This window comes from Phaseolus vulgaris, chromosome 3 (assembly GCF_000499845.2).
Source record: "Phaseolus vulgaris cultivar G19833 chromosome 3, P. vulgaris v2.0, whole genome shotgun sequence".
In the NCBI taxonomy this organism is placed as follows: Eukaryota; Viridiplantae; Streptophyta; class Magnoliopsida; order Fabales; family Fabaceae; genus Phaseolus; species Phaseolus vulgaris.
In genome coordinates this window covers 48,774,390-48,791,900 of record NC_023757.2, presented here as the reverse complement: position 1 = coordinate 48,791,900, position 17,511 = coordinate 48,774,390, and the positions used below count along the sequence as shown (strand labels likewise).

The window sequence follows — 17,511 nt, the reverse complement described above, 5'->3', positions numbered from 1 at the left end:
CCTACTTAATATTCATGTTATATTCTAAATTTCTATTTTCTTTTTAAAATATATTCATTTTGCTATTCATAATAATGGAAATTATTATTAAAATTAATTTTATATATATTTATATATATATAACATAACATAATTTATAAAATCATTTATAATATTAAAATTATGTAAATAAATTAACTTAAATAAAAAATAATTCTTAAGTAATAAAATGTTAAATAATATAATTATACTTTAATTTTAAATTATAATTAACTAAAATATGAAATAGGATTAATCATTATTTATTCTTTTTTTATATACAAGGGTAAAATTGTAATCTCACAAACTTTACTATTCAAAATAATTTATAATATTCTTACAACTATCACATCACTTACAATTTCCAATAAACTTTTCTCACACATCCACTCTAACATACCCCAATCCAAACAACCTCAACTTTCTTCATACTTTCTTCACACTTCCACTCTCATTCACCCTCAACTTTTCACTCCCCCACATCCTTAATGCAAACACATCCATAGAGACAAAAGAGTTTCTCAGTTTAGGATTTGATTGCACATTGAACATTTTAGAAAAGTTTTCTTGTAGTTATGATTGATTTTTTGTGTGCACTTATTCATGTTGAGAAATTATGTTTTACAGACCAGGTACTGCATTCAACGGCTCGCGTTCCAAGATGCTTAAAACAGACACTAACATGTAGTTTCAGGTTTTGATGAATAAATTCTAAAGAAAATTTGCTTTTGGAAAGAGAGAGTGGAAAATGAAGAATTGAGAGACTTTCACCATTGTTGAAGCTTTGGAGGATTTATTAGTCAAAGATCTAGCAACATATGCACCATCCATCCTTCTAAATATGTATCTTAATTTCATAATATAACTCTAAATAATTATCTTTAAATTAACTAATTTAAATATGATTTATAAATTAAAAAAATATTGATATTTAAAATATTTTCTATTATTTATAAAAAATTATAAAATTATTTTTAAATTAATATTTAATATTAACTACTAAATTTTAAACTGGGTTTAGGTTTACATGGCAATTGAGAAAACAAAATAAATACTTGAACTGGTTTGAATGCCGTAGTTAGAAGGATTTTAGGAATAGAAGATAATTGCATGATGAATCATTATTGAATTATAGGGTTGGCCGAAGTAGTTATTTCAGCCCACTTTGATAAGTCAAAAATAAAATGGACGGACTGAAAATTTTGGTTCCATTTGTTGGAGGATGGACGAGTGTCAGTCCGCTAGTTTTTTTTTTTTTTTAATATATATTATTTTAAAATGATACTTAATCATATAAATATTATTTTAAATATTTATTTGATTAATTAGTTTTTAATTAGATAAATTAAAATAATTAATATCTTTATATATTAAATTATACTGAAAATAACAATGATTGAAGCTTACTTTATTAATATTAATAGAAACACTGACGTTGTTGCGTACATATTTGTATTTTTTTTTCTACTCAATTTTTTTTATAGAAATTTAATATATATATATATATATATAAATAATTTTAAATGGTTCGAAATTGAAAAGAAGAAATAATATATAAGAAAAATGATAAATTAATTAATCAACATCTTTCTTCTTCTTTTCTGATTTGAGTTTCTCTTCTTTCCTATCTAGTTTTTAGATTGAAGAGTTTGATGATTTTCACGTTAAAGTTAAAATATAAAAGAATAATAGCTTTACCAATAATAGAGTTGTGTTGTTGAAAATGGAGTAGAGAAAGTGATTGAAAATGAATTTTATTTTATTTGATATGTGAGATTTGGTAAGAGAGTATACTCCATCTTTCTTTCTATTGTTACCTTAAAATAAGAAATTAAGAAAAAAAGGTGAGAATTAGTTTACATATAAAAACTGTCAATTAATATAATTTAAAAAATTAAAAAATAATTTTATTTTTAAAATAATTCATATGAAATAAAAACTGTCAATTAATATAATTTAAAAAATTAAAAAATAATTTTATTTTTAAAATAATTCATATGAAATGACAAAATATTTTATTGTACTAATAAAATGATATATATTAAATAAGAGTAGAACTAGAAAAAAATTATGCATAAAAAACGGTTATTTAAAAGAATATTTTTATATATAGGTATAGATTAATAATTTAAATTATAATATTAGTATATATTTACATTTTTAAAATAATATAATATAAAATTTAATTAATTTAAATTATATTTTAGTTTTTAATTTAAAAGAACAAAGTGAAGGATGCGTGATCTCATCTATTATTCACACACTAGATATCAGAATGGAGTGAGAAATTAAAAATGAGAACTTAATTTATGAGATAAAGTCAAGGTCCAATCTTCTACTTATTATATTAATTATTATTTTTTTCGTAATAAAACTCACTCATTTCCGTATTATTCCAAGATATGATTAAGACACTTTACCACATTTTTTTCAAGAATCTTTTTTACCCAAATGCTTAAAATTATATTTTGATGACACTTCCTTTAATTGGACTCATGTGTAAAAATGTAAGTGGGTTTAACCTCAAACCAAATGTATATTAAATCTTATCTACCTATTTATAATTATTTTAATTGTCTATTTATTGCATTTTAATAATTTTATTTCTATTAGTTAATTTTAGGAATGATTGTTTTTTACCTGGTGTTATTGTTAGCATATGATAGTTATTTTACTTTTAGTCGTAATGTAAATAATCATCTTTGATTTAGTGTTGTGTGCATCTTCTGTGTGTTGAGGAGAAACGAAGTTTCGAAGTATTGACAATGGCAATTTTATAATCATTATCTGATATGGTCGAAGATATACCAAACACCATACATTGTCCTTGTGTTGAAAACATCAAAAGGCTTGAAAATCTAATAGGGTGACATTAAATAGATAGTTTTGTTGTTTGTATTCATGTCTTAAGCACTATGTTGCAATGTGTTGCTGCCGGTTGGTGAGGAAGATTATTTTCTTATTAACACTAATTTCATTCAAAATCCAATTCATTTAGCCTAAAAGCATCAATGCTTGCAGGATTATGATCTTCATTATTGGGCCCCTCCATAAGAAAACATGAATTTTTGGACTTAATTTGACCTAGTGTATGAACGTTAGGGACATGTCATGATAGTAATAATAATTTTTTATTATGAATAAATAATACGATGATGGATAAGAGTTTGAATAATTGGAAGCTCAGTGGCATATTTTGCTCCTAGGTAAAGAGATTATGATAAGATGGGTTTCTACATTGAACCTAGTGCCTATAGAGTGAAGGGCTATTGATTAACATTTTTCTTCTCTTCACTCATAAGAATAAAAAAGTTATTTGATTCTCTTTCATAGCTCATTATTTATTAAATAAAATCTCTAGCTAGCCCAACTAATATATTGATAAATAGACACAAATTATTTAGTGAAACTTGCGTGACATTTTATCTAACAATACAATCAAGTATTAAAAAAAATATAGTGTTTCTTTCAATATTCTTTTGCCCTAAAATTTTATATATTCTATGCATGCAAAGTTGTGAAAGGGAAGCAGATAAAAATACACAGAAAAAGAAAAATATTATAGTGTAGTTCGACTTCACTTTTTATAACAGATTTATCCATTGCATTGACCTTTTCTTCTGACTATTTTATAAGAAAAACATATTGTTATAACTATTGGACACAATGAAAGCGAAGTTCGAGCAACTCCTAGAAACTTTAAAGCTTATAATATATTTTGAACTTGTCTTACTTTTACTTTTGTTATTTGTTCATATTTTGTAGTTACGAAAGTGTAATTGCCTTTCTAGTATATAGAGTATTGAGATCGAGTTTAAGTTTAATTTAAGGGTGAGAAAAAAAATTCAAATTGTTAAATTTAATTTATATTATATTTTAAGTATATTTAAATGAATTTATACCAAATCCAAATTCAAAATTTTAAATTTTAGATCTAGTTTATTTAATTGGATTTATATTGGATATACATTAGATACTTTTTAGATATTGAAAATCCAAAATCAAGGTGCATCTAGGTCGTTTTAAGTTTTGAAACACTAGATCGAGCTAGATTCAAATAAGCTAGTACTAAGTCACATTCATACAAGGTTAGGTCAAGTTGGTTAAGGTTAAAGTTATGGCAAGTCAACTTAAGCCCAAGTTAAGTTGAGTTAGGTTGGACCTAAATCAAACCAACTTGGCTTAGATCCAAGTCGAGCCTAACCTAATCAATATTAGGTCAAGTCGGACCTACGTTAAACCAAGTCAACCCAGACCCATGTTGAGTTGAGTCGGGTAAGACACATCTTAAGTTAAGTTTACCCAGGACAATTCAAATTGAGTCAGCTCGAGCTTAAATCAAGTAAAGCTGAGTTAGCACTGGTCCAAGTCTAGTCAAATTGACCTGGACCCAAGTCAACGTGAAGGATATGTATCCTTGTTGGGTGAGATTGAGTGTTATCCTCACAAAGTGAGAGATGTTGAACCAAGTGGTGTTCAAGTTTTGAAGAATCCAAATCCTTTGAAGGATGTTGAAGCCTCTGCTATGCTTGATGTTGCTGTGTTGGTTTAGCTTAGTTCTGGGGTAGTTTATATGTTGTAATCCACCCTTTGATTAAATCTAAAGTATTAGCATTATCAATCTTTGTGAAAGTAAAATGTTTTCAAACTAAGTTAAAACAACTGATTGTTTTGTCGAAACAACTGATTGTTTATACTTTGGTGTTTTGAGAAAAAGATTGAAAACTGTTTTTAAATGGTTTGAACTGTTAAGTACCAAAACAACCGATTGATTTGAGGAAACAACCGATTGTTTGTTTTGGAACCATAACAGAAAAACTGTTTTATCTTTGACTGAGCTTTAAATGTTTTAAATGCTTACGCTCCAGTCATTAAATGCTTTGACCAATCTTTTAATGCAATTTAAGAGTTTGTTAAGATTTGATAACAAACTACATCTTTGAATATATTCAGAAAAACAGATTTGAGATTGAAGATTTTTTGACAAGTTGTTTTTCTAAGAGAGTTTTTCAAAGAGTTGAGATTGCTAAGAGTTTGTGATTGATCAAAGTGTTAGAATATGATTCTGCTTGTATTGATTTCAGATTATCTTCTGTAACAAGTGTAATCCTTGTACTCTGTTGAACAAGTTTCGTTTTTGTGTTTGCTGAGATTGGTTGTGTGTTCTTGAGGGGTTCAAGATCAACAATCTTAGTGTTGGCCAAGGAAAGTGTGTTTCTTGAGGTGTTCAAGGTCATTCCCTTGGTTGTTGTGCAAGTGATCAAAGTGGTGATTGCTTAGTGGATTTCCTCAGGGTTTCTGAGAAGACTGGATGTAGCTCTGGGTTTGGAGTGAACCAGTATAAACAACTGTGTACAATTTCTCTATCCCTATCTCTTTAAATTCAGTTTTGTCAATTAATAACTGGTATAAACAACCGATTGTTTCGGTAAAACAACCGATTGTTTTTCCAGTATTGTGCTTTTGCTTTATGTTTTGAAAAACTGAATTCTTGATCAAGGTATTTGTGAAGTATTTTTTCATTCTAAGCTTAAAAGTTTACGAAAATCTTTCTTAAACAATTCACCCCCCCTCCCGTTTACGACCATATATTCTAACAAGAGAAACAATTATTATAATCCTACTTTCATAGTAAGAACATTTTTCCACGTTAAAATTCTCGGTGTCACTATTCTATTTGCTCTATTTTCTATTATTAGCTTATTGTTTATGCAAGTGTCCATTTTGTATCTACACCAAAGAGGGAGAATTAATTCTGATTTTTCCAACACAAGCTTAGGTCAAGTCGTGTCGGCACATACCCTGGTCAAGTTGAGTTAACTTGAGCCCAACTCAATTTAAGTTTGATCCAATCGGGACCAAGAGGGAACAAGATAAATTGTGTCAGGTCTGACCAAGTGGAGTTAGACCCGTGTTGGGCAAAGACATCAGACCTACATTGAGTTGGGGACATGTCAAATTAAGTTGGGTCGATCCCATATTAGGTCAAGCTAAGCTAACCTGGGCCAAGTTAATCTGAGTCAAGGCGGGGTGACATTTTATCGAGTTAGGTTGGGCTAAGGTTAGGTTGAGCTGAGTCCAGCTAGGTCTAAGTTGAGACAAGGCTAATTGGGATCGAGATGGAATGGGCTAGGTGAGGCAAAGTCGTGTGGTGCCTATTTGAGACATCGGGCTCACATCGACTTGTTACCATGCCATGTTAGGTCGATATGGACCCTTGTCGAGTCGTGTCAGTCTGGTCTATGTTCAGCGAAGTTGTGTTGTGTTCAAGTTAGGATGAGTTTGATCGAAATTAGGTTAGGCCATGCAGAAATCGATCAAAGTTCGGTTGGATCCAAATTGAGTCAAAGTTAGGTGAGATCGTGAAGAACCGAACTAGGTTACGCCAAGTCAAGGTGACCTCGTGTTCAAAACACCAAGCCTACATCCAGTTGGGACTATGTCAAGTTGAGTGAAATTAAACCCACATCAAGTCAATTAAGTCAATCCCATATATATCAATTTAGTTGATCTGAAATTTAATTTAATTGACAAAATAAATTAAATCCTATTTAAATTGAATTGAAAAAATTCAAATTAATTTATCCAGTTAAGATGAATCTAATCAATCATACATTATGTCTAGATTAGATTTATATTGAATTTTTTAAATTAAATTATTATTAGTTATATAATATAAATTAGCATGATCTTTATTATATGTGGTATCTCTAACGAATAAAAGCATGATATCATTATATTATTGTTTTAGTATGGAATGGAAAAAATGTAAAGATAGGAATGTGTGGGATGGAAGGTGTATCCATACCTCCACCGGAATGATTACTTATCAATCTCGAATAGCCTCAAATAGTTGCCCATTCTGAGAAAGATCTTGAATAGCCAAACACATTCCCAAACAAGGCTATAGTAGGATAGTGGAAATTAGGATGACTGCTATCTTATAGATAATGAACTAAATATTTTAATGCTACACGTATAGATTAAGCTAAAAAGGAAAAACAAAATTCAGATTCAAATAACAGAAATGCATAATAAATTAAGTTTCACTTATCGCACGCAACCACCATCAGTCTAGGTAATAAAAACACAAACACAAATGATTGAAGACTTGTATAAACTGAGCAGTAAGTGGTGATAATAAACAGTGAGGAAAAAAACGGAAGATTTGGTAGCATCTTTAAGTTGGGCATACTCTTGTTTTGTTCATTGTTGATATTTTGTCACTCAATGGGAAAATATTAAATGGTTGTATTCAATGATTACTCCCTGTCTACTATAGTTATCAAAAAACTATTTTAAATATTATATCACAAACTATATAATTTATATGAAACATGTAAATACTCAAAATTCTTATAATGTGTGAAGGAACTGGACCAAAAATAAAGGAAGAAAGAACATAACACAAGATAGAAAATGCTCCTATGGATAAGTTATTTTCATACTTTAATTTCTAACCTGTGTACCTTCTTATCAACATCAAGCATATGATAACAAAAACAGAAATCATTTCTCCTTCTTTAATTCAATCTATCCTGTTATTTTAACAATCACTCCATAGCCTCTGCTCCAAAACTCCAAGATATAGCACAGTCAATCTCTTCTGATTACTGACAGATGACAGTTATCACACAAGTCACATTATGATAAAATCTGCACAATCTAAGTTTTTGTGCTACAAGTAACGCCCACGCACGCTCTATTCAGAGATTTGTTACTGTATACAATGAATCGAGGCGTGATAACCAGCTTCAACTCTGATGTGAGTAAGTTATAGCGCATGGTGCTCATATGATGCAACAAGACAGTTAGAATGTGTGCATACATAAGAGAATGTCATAGAAAAAGTGAGGGAGTGTGCGCATATACTTTAATTAGCATTTCTCTTAGTCCATTTCAATTAGTCTCCATAATCTGTTCTGTGATCAACATAGCATCATGCACCAAATTTGTAGGAATATAAACTCTCAGTAAATATAGACTAGAAAAGTAGCAAGCAGTTGAGAACCAAGACAAGGAATTTTGATATTTCTCTTGCCTTGGAAAAGTAATTATTACATTGTTGGCTATAGTCATGATAATTGTATTCACATGGAAACAAAAAATATCTTTACAAAAGCAAATGACTTCGTCATCTGCACCCTTTTCATTGGAGTACATATGAACAGCAAGCAAGGTAGATTTTACAAAGAAGGGAAAAGCCAGAAGTTAAACAGACAAGAGGCTGATGAAAGAAACCAAGACAAGAAGGCCATAGCAGCAGATAGTTGATATCTACCGCATAGCTTTGCTGGGCAATAGGATCGATCGGCATCGAGCAGGAGATCTGTGACACTGGCTGTTGAACATGCAGCAGCTAATGACAGATATGACAAAATCTGGGGTGTAGAAAAACTGTAATATCATTAGTGCATTAGCATGGCATGGAAACAACAAAGACTTCAAGTTTTTTAGGTCACAAATTGCACATACCATGTCTCCCAAAAAGACTATCATTACGAGTCTTCGCTGGAGGGGTAAACATTTTATAAAGACAGAGTATGCATCCACAACCAACAGTGTTATGCTCCAGGGAATTACCAAACCCATGACTGTTACCAAATAGCTGTGAATACCATAAACAAAGACAAAGGTAAAAACTCAAGTGAAGCATTGCCATTGCAACTTTTGAAACTGGGAAAACATGCATATACCCAAATCTTTTACCTCCTCCAAGCTTTATTAGACCACAAGTTTTCTATATAAACAACCACTTCACAAAGAAATATGTCGTCTTATCACTATCAAGTGGAAATCTAGAGCGTTTAAGACAGTATCATAGTTATCATAATTGCTATGAAATTGCATTACACGGATAATGGAACAAAAAATTAGAAACATTGAAGTGAAAAACGGAAAAAACAGTGCCTACAACATTGAAATACACTCAATTATCCAAAAGGATATCAGTTCAACAAAAACAACTTGAAATAATTCATTTATATTTTTTCAACTTAAATGCGCCAAAACAAAATGTATAGAATTTCTCCAGCGCTCATGCCAGAATGGACTACATGCCTATTCAATCTGATTTATCTTCACCAATAAACATGTGCACTTCCCCATTCCACAAATCAGAACCTAATAATGTTCAATGTTTCCAATCCCTCCTTAAAGTCTCATAAAGGTATTTCAATGCCAAAGTTGAAAAAATGGATCAACAGCAACAAATACGGACTCACCATTCCAAAATGTAATTTTTTTCCCATATAACCAGTCGTTTGATTTGTTTCTAAGTATATTAGTGTTATTTTCAAAATTTAAGACGATATTAATTAATTTTTCATCATTTATATTCCTATTCCTATTCTTTTACTTAACTTTTAATTAATTTAAATATATATTGTGATATATAAATAAAAAAAGTATTGAAGGTAAAGAAAACTTATTTCATTTCTTTGAAAGAAAAAGGGAGTAATGACTAAGAAACTACTCATCAACTGGTATGAATGTCTGCAACAACTACAATTAATTGAATAGGCCATCCAATTTGACTCACTTTCTTTGACTCAGTTTCTTCCACAATCCCCCCCTTCCCTTTACTCATGTTCTTTCCCCACAGTACACCACTCTCTGACACACCAATCAAAAACTCACACTTTGATTTCTGCAACAATTCATGACAAGCACAGGTACACGATCCCAAACTCAATTCTACATAAAACTTCAACATCACTAAACAAAGACCCCCCAAATCAATTACCCTTTAAAAAAATCAGATGATGGGGCATAATAAAATCGGCAAAAGTTAGCAAATTTGGTGAAGCAGTGAGTGACAGATTAAGGAAGATCCCAACTTGGATATCAAGAAGATGAACAACATGACGACACCAAAGTCAGAAACACAGAGAAAGAGAGAAAGATACCAGAAAGCTGTGTAACCGTAGAAATCAACATCCAAACACATGAAGAGAAGGGAAGCTGTGGAAAACACTGTTTGACCCAATCGGAGAGCCAAACTGGCGCTGCTTCCAAACGCCCCTGGCAGCTCCTCCATTCTACCATGGTAATTCAACCCCAAACATGCCCGTAACATGAACCACCTTAAGATTTCAGAGCTGTAATAATAATAATAATAATAAGGTAGGAATAGGAGTGTTATATGTATAATTGGTGAGAATTAGTGTATGAAAGGCACAAAAATTATTAAATAATGTGGTTACTAATCTAAATTGGAGAGGGGAATGAGTTCTTGTGATAAATAAAGTAGGTGTGGGTGGTTCTTAACCTCTCCTTCTCTTTCTTCTTTCTTCTTTCTTCTTGTTTGGAATTAGGTTCAATGGTTTTGTCGGCGCGGTACCTGGCTGGATTCGCCTACGTGGCACTTAATCATTCTGTCTTAACTGTACTACAAATAATTGCCTAAAAAATAACACGCTAACAATGAAACCAAACAGGCTTCTAATTTCTAGACTTTCATCACCACACTATAGAACTTAGCTCAGTGCCGACTCATATATCTTCACACTTCAAACACTAATTATACCTGTTAAATAACTTAATAAATTAATATTTTAATTGTTTTTTTTTAAATACTAATATATTATTATAATAGATAGTCAAATAAATGTTTTTTACTCTTTCAGTGTCAAAGTATTTTTTTTTATTCAGTACCTCGTAAAAAGCAATCTGCCCAAGACTTGTACGATTAATATGATTGACAATTTTTTTAAAAAAAAAGTCTACTTCTACACGTACTCAGAAATCGTACCCTCCACTTAACAACTATTTTAATAATATAATAATATATTAGTATTTTAAATTAAAAATAAAATAAATGTAATTAAAATATTAATATTTTAAGTTGTATAGTAGATGTATTTTATTTTACAGTTACGTGTATTTTTAAAAAATTTAAGTAATTAATAAATATTAAAAACACTTAAAACTAAAATTAATGTAATATGCACTATACAGATGTATTAAACTATTTCTTCAACTTTTTATTTCCACATATATAATTATGCAAAAAAGTAATAGTACAAGAATACTATTATTTTATCTAAGCAATAGTAACTTGTTTTTATATAATAAAAATAAAATATTACTATCTATCATTTTACTAGGAGTTCATCATGATGGAGAAATAGTTATTTACAGGAGAAAATCGAAACACGTGAAGAGAAAAACAGGGTTATGTGAGGAAGGAAGAAGGTATTGAATAAAGAAACTAACATCTAATATCACGGGTTTAGAAGTGGTTTTTTTGGTTCAAGTGAAAGCTTGGTCTTGGATTACGTCCAAGTTTTTTTTATATTTGTTCTATTTTTTGAGTGGTGTCTCGAACCTTTGGTCTGTATGACGATGATTTTTTAAATTATTTTTTAGTTCAGATTTTTTGGGTTGAGTTAAGATTGTTTTGTAATTCTAGGTGTTTGGCGGTGTGAGTGTTGAAATGAAGTGTCTTAGATATTTTATGTTTGTATAAGGGTTGAACCATCCCTAGAGTAGTTCACATTTATTTATTTTTTATTGTTGAAAAAAAAATGAATTAGGGATAAAAAGGGAAAAGTGTTGAGAATTAGGTGGTGAAGGAAGAAATTTCAACTTATGTGTGAATATACATGAAACAAAATAGACAGAAGTTATTGAGCATAAACTTGGTCAGCACTTCGGGTTTTTGAAAAAGTAATGTTTTCCTTTTTGAATAGGCGCAATGGTATATGAAGCCAAGAGAAAATATGGCAGGAAGATTACTTTGTCGGTGGAGAAATGATGATTTTGACATGCAAAAATCATTGATGGGGTCAGGTTCCATGGTATAGAATTGGAAGGAAGGAAGGAAATAAGAGAGTTATCATAATAAATATTTATGTCTCGTAGTCTATAAACAAACAAACAAAAATACTTATTGGAGGAGTGAGGAATTTAAAGACCGAATTAAGAAAACAAAAGGTGGTGTGCCTTATGAGTGATTTTAATTGTATAAGATGAAAGAGTGAATGAGAGAAATCAATATGTAGAGAGATTTTAATGAGTTCATCAACAAAATGGAGAGTATATTCGTTTGGAAGATGAAGTTTACATGGTCCAAACTTAATAATAAGACTAGAAGTCACATTGATAAAAAATTGATGATAAAGGAATAGATGGATGGAAAGGAACTTTTTAACCATTGTTGATTGTTGTTGAGAGAAACAAAGGAAGATTGGGCAAAAAAAAAAAGAAAAACATTTGGAGTCATTATGGGATGAATGCCAAAGACTTAAAAAATTTGGTAAGGGGAGTGGTCAAAGGTTCGAGGCATATACTTTCAAAGAAAAATTGAAAGCACTTATTCTTTGTTTAGAATAAAAAATAATTTTTAATGTTCTAAAAGAAAAATTACAGTAAAGTTGTTTTGATTGCGGTATACCGAGTGAAAAATGTAAAAAATATTGTGAATGATGTGACTGAAATTCTATTTTTTTAATTCATAAAAATATAATTTTACAACTTTGATTTTGTATTTAAAAATTGTTCAAAAATTAATTAGATTTATTTATTTTGTATTATAATTGTTTTTAATTAAAACATTATTTATAGGAAATTTTAAATAAATACAAATATAAATTATTTAATGTTTTATTTAAAAAATGTCTTAAATAAATAAAATTTCTAAATTATTCAAAATCTTAAATAAATATAAATTTTAAATTACTTAATACCTTATTTGAATAAAAATTAGAAATGAATAAAATTCTCAAGTATTACAAATTTTGAACAAATACAAATTCAAATTTTTTCCATGAACTATTAAATGAAAATTATAAATAAATTAAAATTTTATATTATTCTAAATTTAAAATAAATATAAATCCTAAATTATTTAATGTCCTATTTAAATAAATATATGAAATATACAAAATTCCTAAAATATTCAAAATTCTAAATAAATATAAATTCTAAATTATTTAATATCCTATTTGAATTAAAATATAAAATAAATAAAATTCCTAAATTATTTAAAATCCTAAAGAAATTTCCTAAATTATATAATGTCCTATAAGATAAATAAAATTCCTAAACTATTCAAAATCTTAAATAAATATAAATCTAAATTATTTAATGTCCTATTTAAAAAAAATATAAAATATATAAAATTTCTAAATTATTCAAAATATAAAATAAATAAAAAATTTAAATTATTTAATGTCCTATTTAAATAAAAATATGAGGTAAATAAAATTTCTAAACTACTCAAATCATAAATAAACACAGATTAAAATTATTTAATTTCCTATTAAAAAAAATAAAATTGTTAAATTATTCAATTTTTTCTGAAAAAAAAAACAAATAATCAATTTTCTAGCACCACAACATTGATTATGTGAGTGAAAAAAAATAGCATTAATTATGGACACCATGATATCGATGTTCACTGAAAAAATATGAATAATTGATTATCTACCTCTACAATTACATCGCACCATTGATTATGTGACTGGAAAAAAATCAACATCGATTATGGAGAACACAACATCGATGTTCACTACTTAAAAAAAAAAAGACATAGATAATAAAAAAATATGAATAATCAATGGTGTGAGTATTTAAAGGCAATGAAACATCAATTATGAATTGAAAATACAAGGATAATCGGTTATCATAGATAAGATAATCAGTTTTGTTTCATTCAAATGCTTATGTTCAAAAAAAATCTCAATGGATCTCAAAATCTCAATAAACCAGTGAGTGACTTTTCCATGCTTTCTCTTCACTTGAAAGAAGAATTAAAAAAAAACACTAATTCATCATAAATCAGTGACATTTAGTGAAAATAAACACAAAACTCAATCACCTTTTCCATTTGCATGAAGAACGGAATCCAAACAAAGAGGAAATCGAGATATGAAATACAAAGTATTTTGGGAAATTTCACAAATTGTACATGAAAGTGGAACAATATTTGAAAGAGTTGGATAAAAAAAAGTGAAGAAAAGAACTTATTAAGGAATAAACATATATTTTGGATATACACTTATTTTTATTGTAAATTGAAAACACTTTTAATATGTTTTAGTTTCAGTTTTTAAATAATTTATTTTAATAATAATAAATTGGGTTCAACATACATAATTATTTTAATTTTATATTTTTAATTAATATAGTCAAAATAGTAAACAAACATCATATTAATTGGGTTCAACATTAGGGTGAAAAAAACGATTGACTATCAGTTTAGGGATCTACAAGAAAAAAAATTAAGTTAGTAAATGAATTCTAGGTTTTATTTTTTCAAAGGCATCACAAAAATAAGAACCAATATCTAAAACTATTAGGATATCTTTTAGTATATATTTGAATGAAATTTTGTATAAATATTTTGAAAAAAAATAGAGATTAATTTTTTCATAAGTTAAAACTAGTTTATTGATAAATTAATTTATAAAAAAATATTTTATTTTTTTTAAAAAAATCACTTTTAATTTATACATAAGTTAATTTTTGTTTATAATTTTTTTGTTTTAAAAGTGCTTATGAAGAAGTTGATACAAACAAGTCTTAAATAGTTAACTTCTTCCAGTAGATATTTTTTTCATAAATAAATGTGAAAACTGAACCTCTAACCACATGTTTATGAACCATCATACTATGATGGTTAGCCCAATGTTTGGTTAACTGAATTTTTGTATGAAGCTATAATCCAATAAAATAACTAGTTGAAAATATATTATGATGATCATAAAATGTTTGATAATTTGTCTGACAGAGAACTGAGAGTAATTACATCTGCAGACGTCAATTGCAATCCTCTTCAAATGCAGTGTTTCCCTGGTTACGAGCATATTATATGTAATGAAGCAAATAATGCGATGCAATTGTTGCAACTAGTAAGAACTTAATCTACAAAACTCACACACACCATCAATTTAAAGATTGAAATGTTAAGCAGTGTAATTGGAGGTCGATATAATATACAACCATGATAGTACTCTGAGTAGTGCTAGGAAAGTTGAGTCAATGGAACACCATGGAGTCACAACAAAATCTTAGCCAACAAAAAACACAAAACAAAGCATAAAAGAAAGACTCTATGACTCAAGCTGAGCGTACCAGACGCCCTGGATCTTGACATCCTTTGGGGCCTTTGCTCCCAAATCAGTGTCAGATGGCTGAACACTCTCGAACACACCAATAACCTCACCAGTCTCAGGCTTGGTCTTGGTGACACTCAAGGTGATTTTCCCCGTGGATGATGAGGCACTTTTGTTGTTTTCCTTGGCAAGTTCCTCTTCATCTCCTCTTCCACCAGCAGGCAAAGCAACAGCATTGTCATAACCTGTGGAAGCACCCCTTCCCTTGGGGTCCAAGAAAGAGCTTCCACGGTATGATGGCACCAGAAATGGCCCTCCGAAGCTCTCTGGCTTCCCTGAGGCCACCAACTGCTTGATGGTGAAGAGGAATGGCACACGTTCGCCACCCGGTAGCTGAACCGTCACGGCTGCGTAGTCAATGCCATCTTTCTCCTCAAACTTGACTGTGCCATCAGAAGACACCTCAAAGGGTCCCTCAATCTCATCAAGAGTGTAGGTCAAACGTGTCATGAGCTTTGTGTTTTGGAACTCAAGTGGGGCGTTCTTGGCCACACCTTCAGCCTTCACTGTGAATGAAGTTGGCTCAAGGCATAACTTCTTGGCATTGTATTTGCCTGGCTTGAAGGCAAATGAGTCCACTCCACCATCAATGGTTGGACACTGGTTTGCTGTACCTGTCCCCTTCACTTCCAAGTAGGTCTTGCTCTGGATTTCGTCGAAGGTTAGCCGCTTTGGAACACCCTCAGCACTTGCCCCCTGAAGCTCTTTAGTCAGTAATGCACAATATTGCCAATATAAATGAATAGTTGAGTCAAGTTAGTTCTTTAAACATACAACGTCACTCATGTTGAGAACACCTTTTCTAAAATACCCATGACCAACATTAGCTCACTCTATTTTTGCTTAAAATCTGTCAGAACTCACAAGGCCATGTGTTAGACTCTAAACAACATGATTTGTTGAGTTCTAATAAACTTCATCCTATAATAAAAAGTGTGCTAAAATTAGTGTATTGAAAAGTATAACATTTATATGTGCATTTAATCAGTAAATTAATCCTGAATGAGTGTATAAGGACTGTGAAACTAGTCTTCATGACATGTTACACGAGAACTGACTTGACCAAAGATGAATATTCAAGGGCTTCAAGTGTTATATATTTCCATCATTGAGGGTCTAATATGACTAAGATTATATCATTGAAGGACAAATGTGACTATTTAGTTCATTAATAAACTGAGCATCATTGGTAAGCACGTCTTATCAATTCTAGCAAATCAATTAGTATTCTAATTTGATATTTACAAAGGTTAAGTCCTATGCTTGACACTGGCAGTGGCTTGGCTTCATAAATCAGTACATATGTTATGCTGAATATATATATCACAAGACAAAATTAAATTACTGCAGACGATTACTATCATTGATGATTTCTATGCAACATTTGTCAATCACCTCCTTAATTAGATGGACTGTTACTACTTCCAAGCCAGAGATGTTCATCTAATGGATCTTACAAAAACGTAAAGAAGAAAAGCAAAAAGAATTCATCATTTGATAAGAAAGATGAACATGGGTGCTCTTAGGCCTAACCTTGAACTTTACTATCAAACTATAGGTTACTACCATGTGGGACTTCCCAACAAGCAACACCAACCATCCTTATAGTACATAAGTTTTTTCCTATGCAAAAATAGAAAATTGTGGGAAGTTCATCTAACAGTTAATAATAGATTTATGTTATGAAATTGGTAGAAAAGAAGAGTACATACAGAGACAACGAGAGCAGAGGTGGCGAGGGCGAATCCTGCAATTTTGGTTGCATCAACACACTTTTGAGCAAAGTCCTTAAGATCAGCATGAAGGGAGCATGAGATCTTAGCTCCAGCAGGTTCCAAACCAAAAGCCTTTGAAATGGACTGAGGGGACTTTAGCTGCAAAGTGTTGGTTCTGCCCAACTTGGTTGGTTGCATGAAAGTAGCTGCTGCTTGTAGTGAGGCTGCCATTGCCACCAATGTAGTGTTCCCTCCTCACACTTTGTCTCTGTGAGGTCTTGAAACAAGCAGTTTGTAAGTGTTTTCAGATAGTGGAGAGAGTACAATTATTTGGTGGCTATGGTGTGAGTAGGATAACGGATAGGATAAGGTGATCTCTTATTGGATGGTTCATGCTAATGACAATGATGCTGTTGCTTGCCACATTGCAAGCTTCTCAATTCGGATCAAGATACTATCTGTCAGCATTTTGGTGACTAGGATCACATGCACCACAAACCAAGACGTTTAAAAATAAAAGAGGAATATGGATCCAAAACACAAACCACGAATTTTTGTTTGAGGAGCAACATGGTCCAAAAAATAGGATATTATAATGGTTTATGTAAGTCTTTAACCCAAGGAAAATGTTACTTGGAACACAAAATAATCTTTAGCCA

General features: G+C 30.3%; 2 protein-coding genes across 3 annotated transcripts; both read right to left on the bottom strand.

Moving 5' to 3' along the window:
* Nucleotides 1–8,021: 8,021 nt before the first annotated feature.
* Nucleotides 8,022–10,491, bottom strand: LOC137808359 (CASP-like protein ARALYDRAFT_485429). Of its 2 annotated transcripts, XM_068609429.1 has the most exons (4): nucleotides 10,289–10,491; nucleotides 9,927–10,118; nucleotides 8,494–8,626; nucleotides 8,022–8,399 (listed from the first exon to the last, which is right to left on the bottom strand). In XM_068609429.1, the coding sequence occupies exons 2-4, from the start codon at nucleotides 10,094–10,096 to the stop codon at nucleotides 8,205–8,207; spliced, it is 498 nt and encodes a 165-aa protein (XP_068465530.1). In that variant the 5' UTR covers nucleotides 10,097–10,118; nucleotides 10,289–10,491; the 3' UTR covers nucleotides 8,022–8,204. The 2 variants fall into 2 exon arrangements, with proteins under 2 accessions (XP_068465530.1, XP_068465529.1); XM_068609428.1 differs by lacking the exon at nucleotides 10,289–10,491 and having other exon boundaries at nucleotides 9,927–10,275.
* Nucleotides 10,492–14,881: 4,390 nt separating this feature from the next.
* LOC137808358 (oxygen-evolving enhancer protein 1, chloroplastic) lies at nucleotides 14,882–17,412 on the bottom strand. The gene is made up of 2 exons (XM_068609427.1): nucleotides 16,850–17,412; nucleotides 14,882–15,833 (listed from the first exon to the last, which is right to left on the bottom strand). Exons 1-2 carry the CDS (start codon nucleotides 17,081–17,083, stop codon nucleotides 15,075–15,077), a joined length of 993 nt encoding a protein of 330 aa, XP_068465528.1. The 5' UTR covers nucleotides 17,084–17,412; the 3' UTR covers nucleotides 14,882–15,074.
* Nucleotides 17,413–17,511: the final 99 nt, after the last annotated feature.

Bases quoted from the DNA above. Each gene is read 5' to 3' on its own strand.
- LOC137808358 (XM_068609427.1), bottom strand. From the start codon at position 17,083: ATGGCAGCCTCACTACAAGCAGCAGCTACTTTCATGCAACCAACCAAG. The intron at 15,834-16,849 runs GTATGTACTCTT...AAAGAGCTTCAG, and splicing joins CCTCTGCTCTCGTTGTCTCT to GGGGCAAGTGCTGAGGGTGT.
- LOC137808359 (XM_068609429.1), bottom strand. From the start codon at position 10,096: ATGTTACGGGCATGTTTGGGGTTGAATTACCATGGTAGAATGGAGGAG. The intron at 8,627-9,926 runs GTATCTTTCTCT...TGGTATTCACAG, and splicing joins TACGGTTACACAGCTTTCTG to CTATTTGGTAACAGTCATGG. The intron at 8,400-8,493 runs GTATGTGCAATT...TCTACACCCCAG, and splicing joins TAGTCTTTTTGGGAGACATG to ATTTTGTCATATCTGTCATT.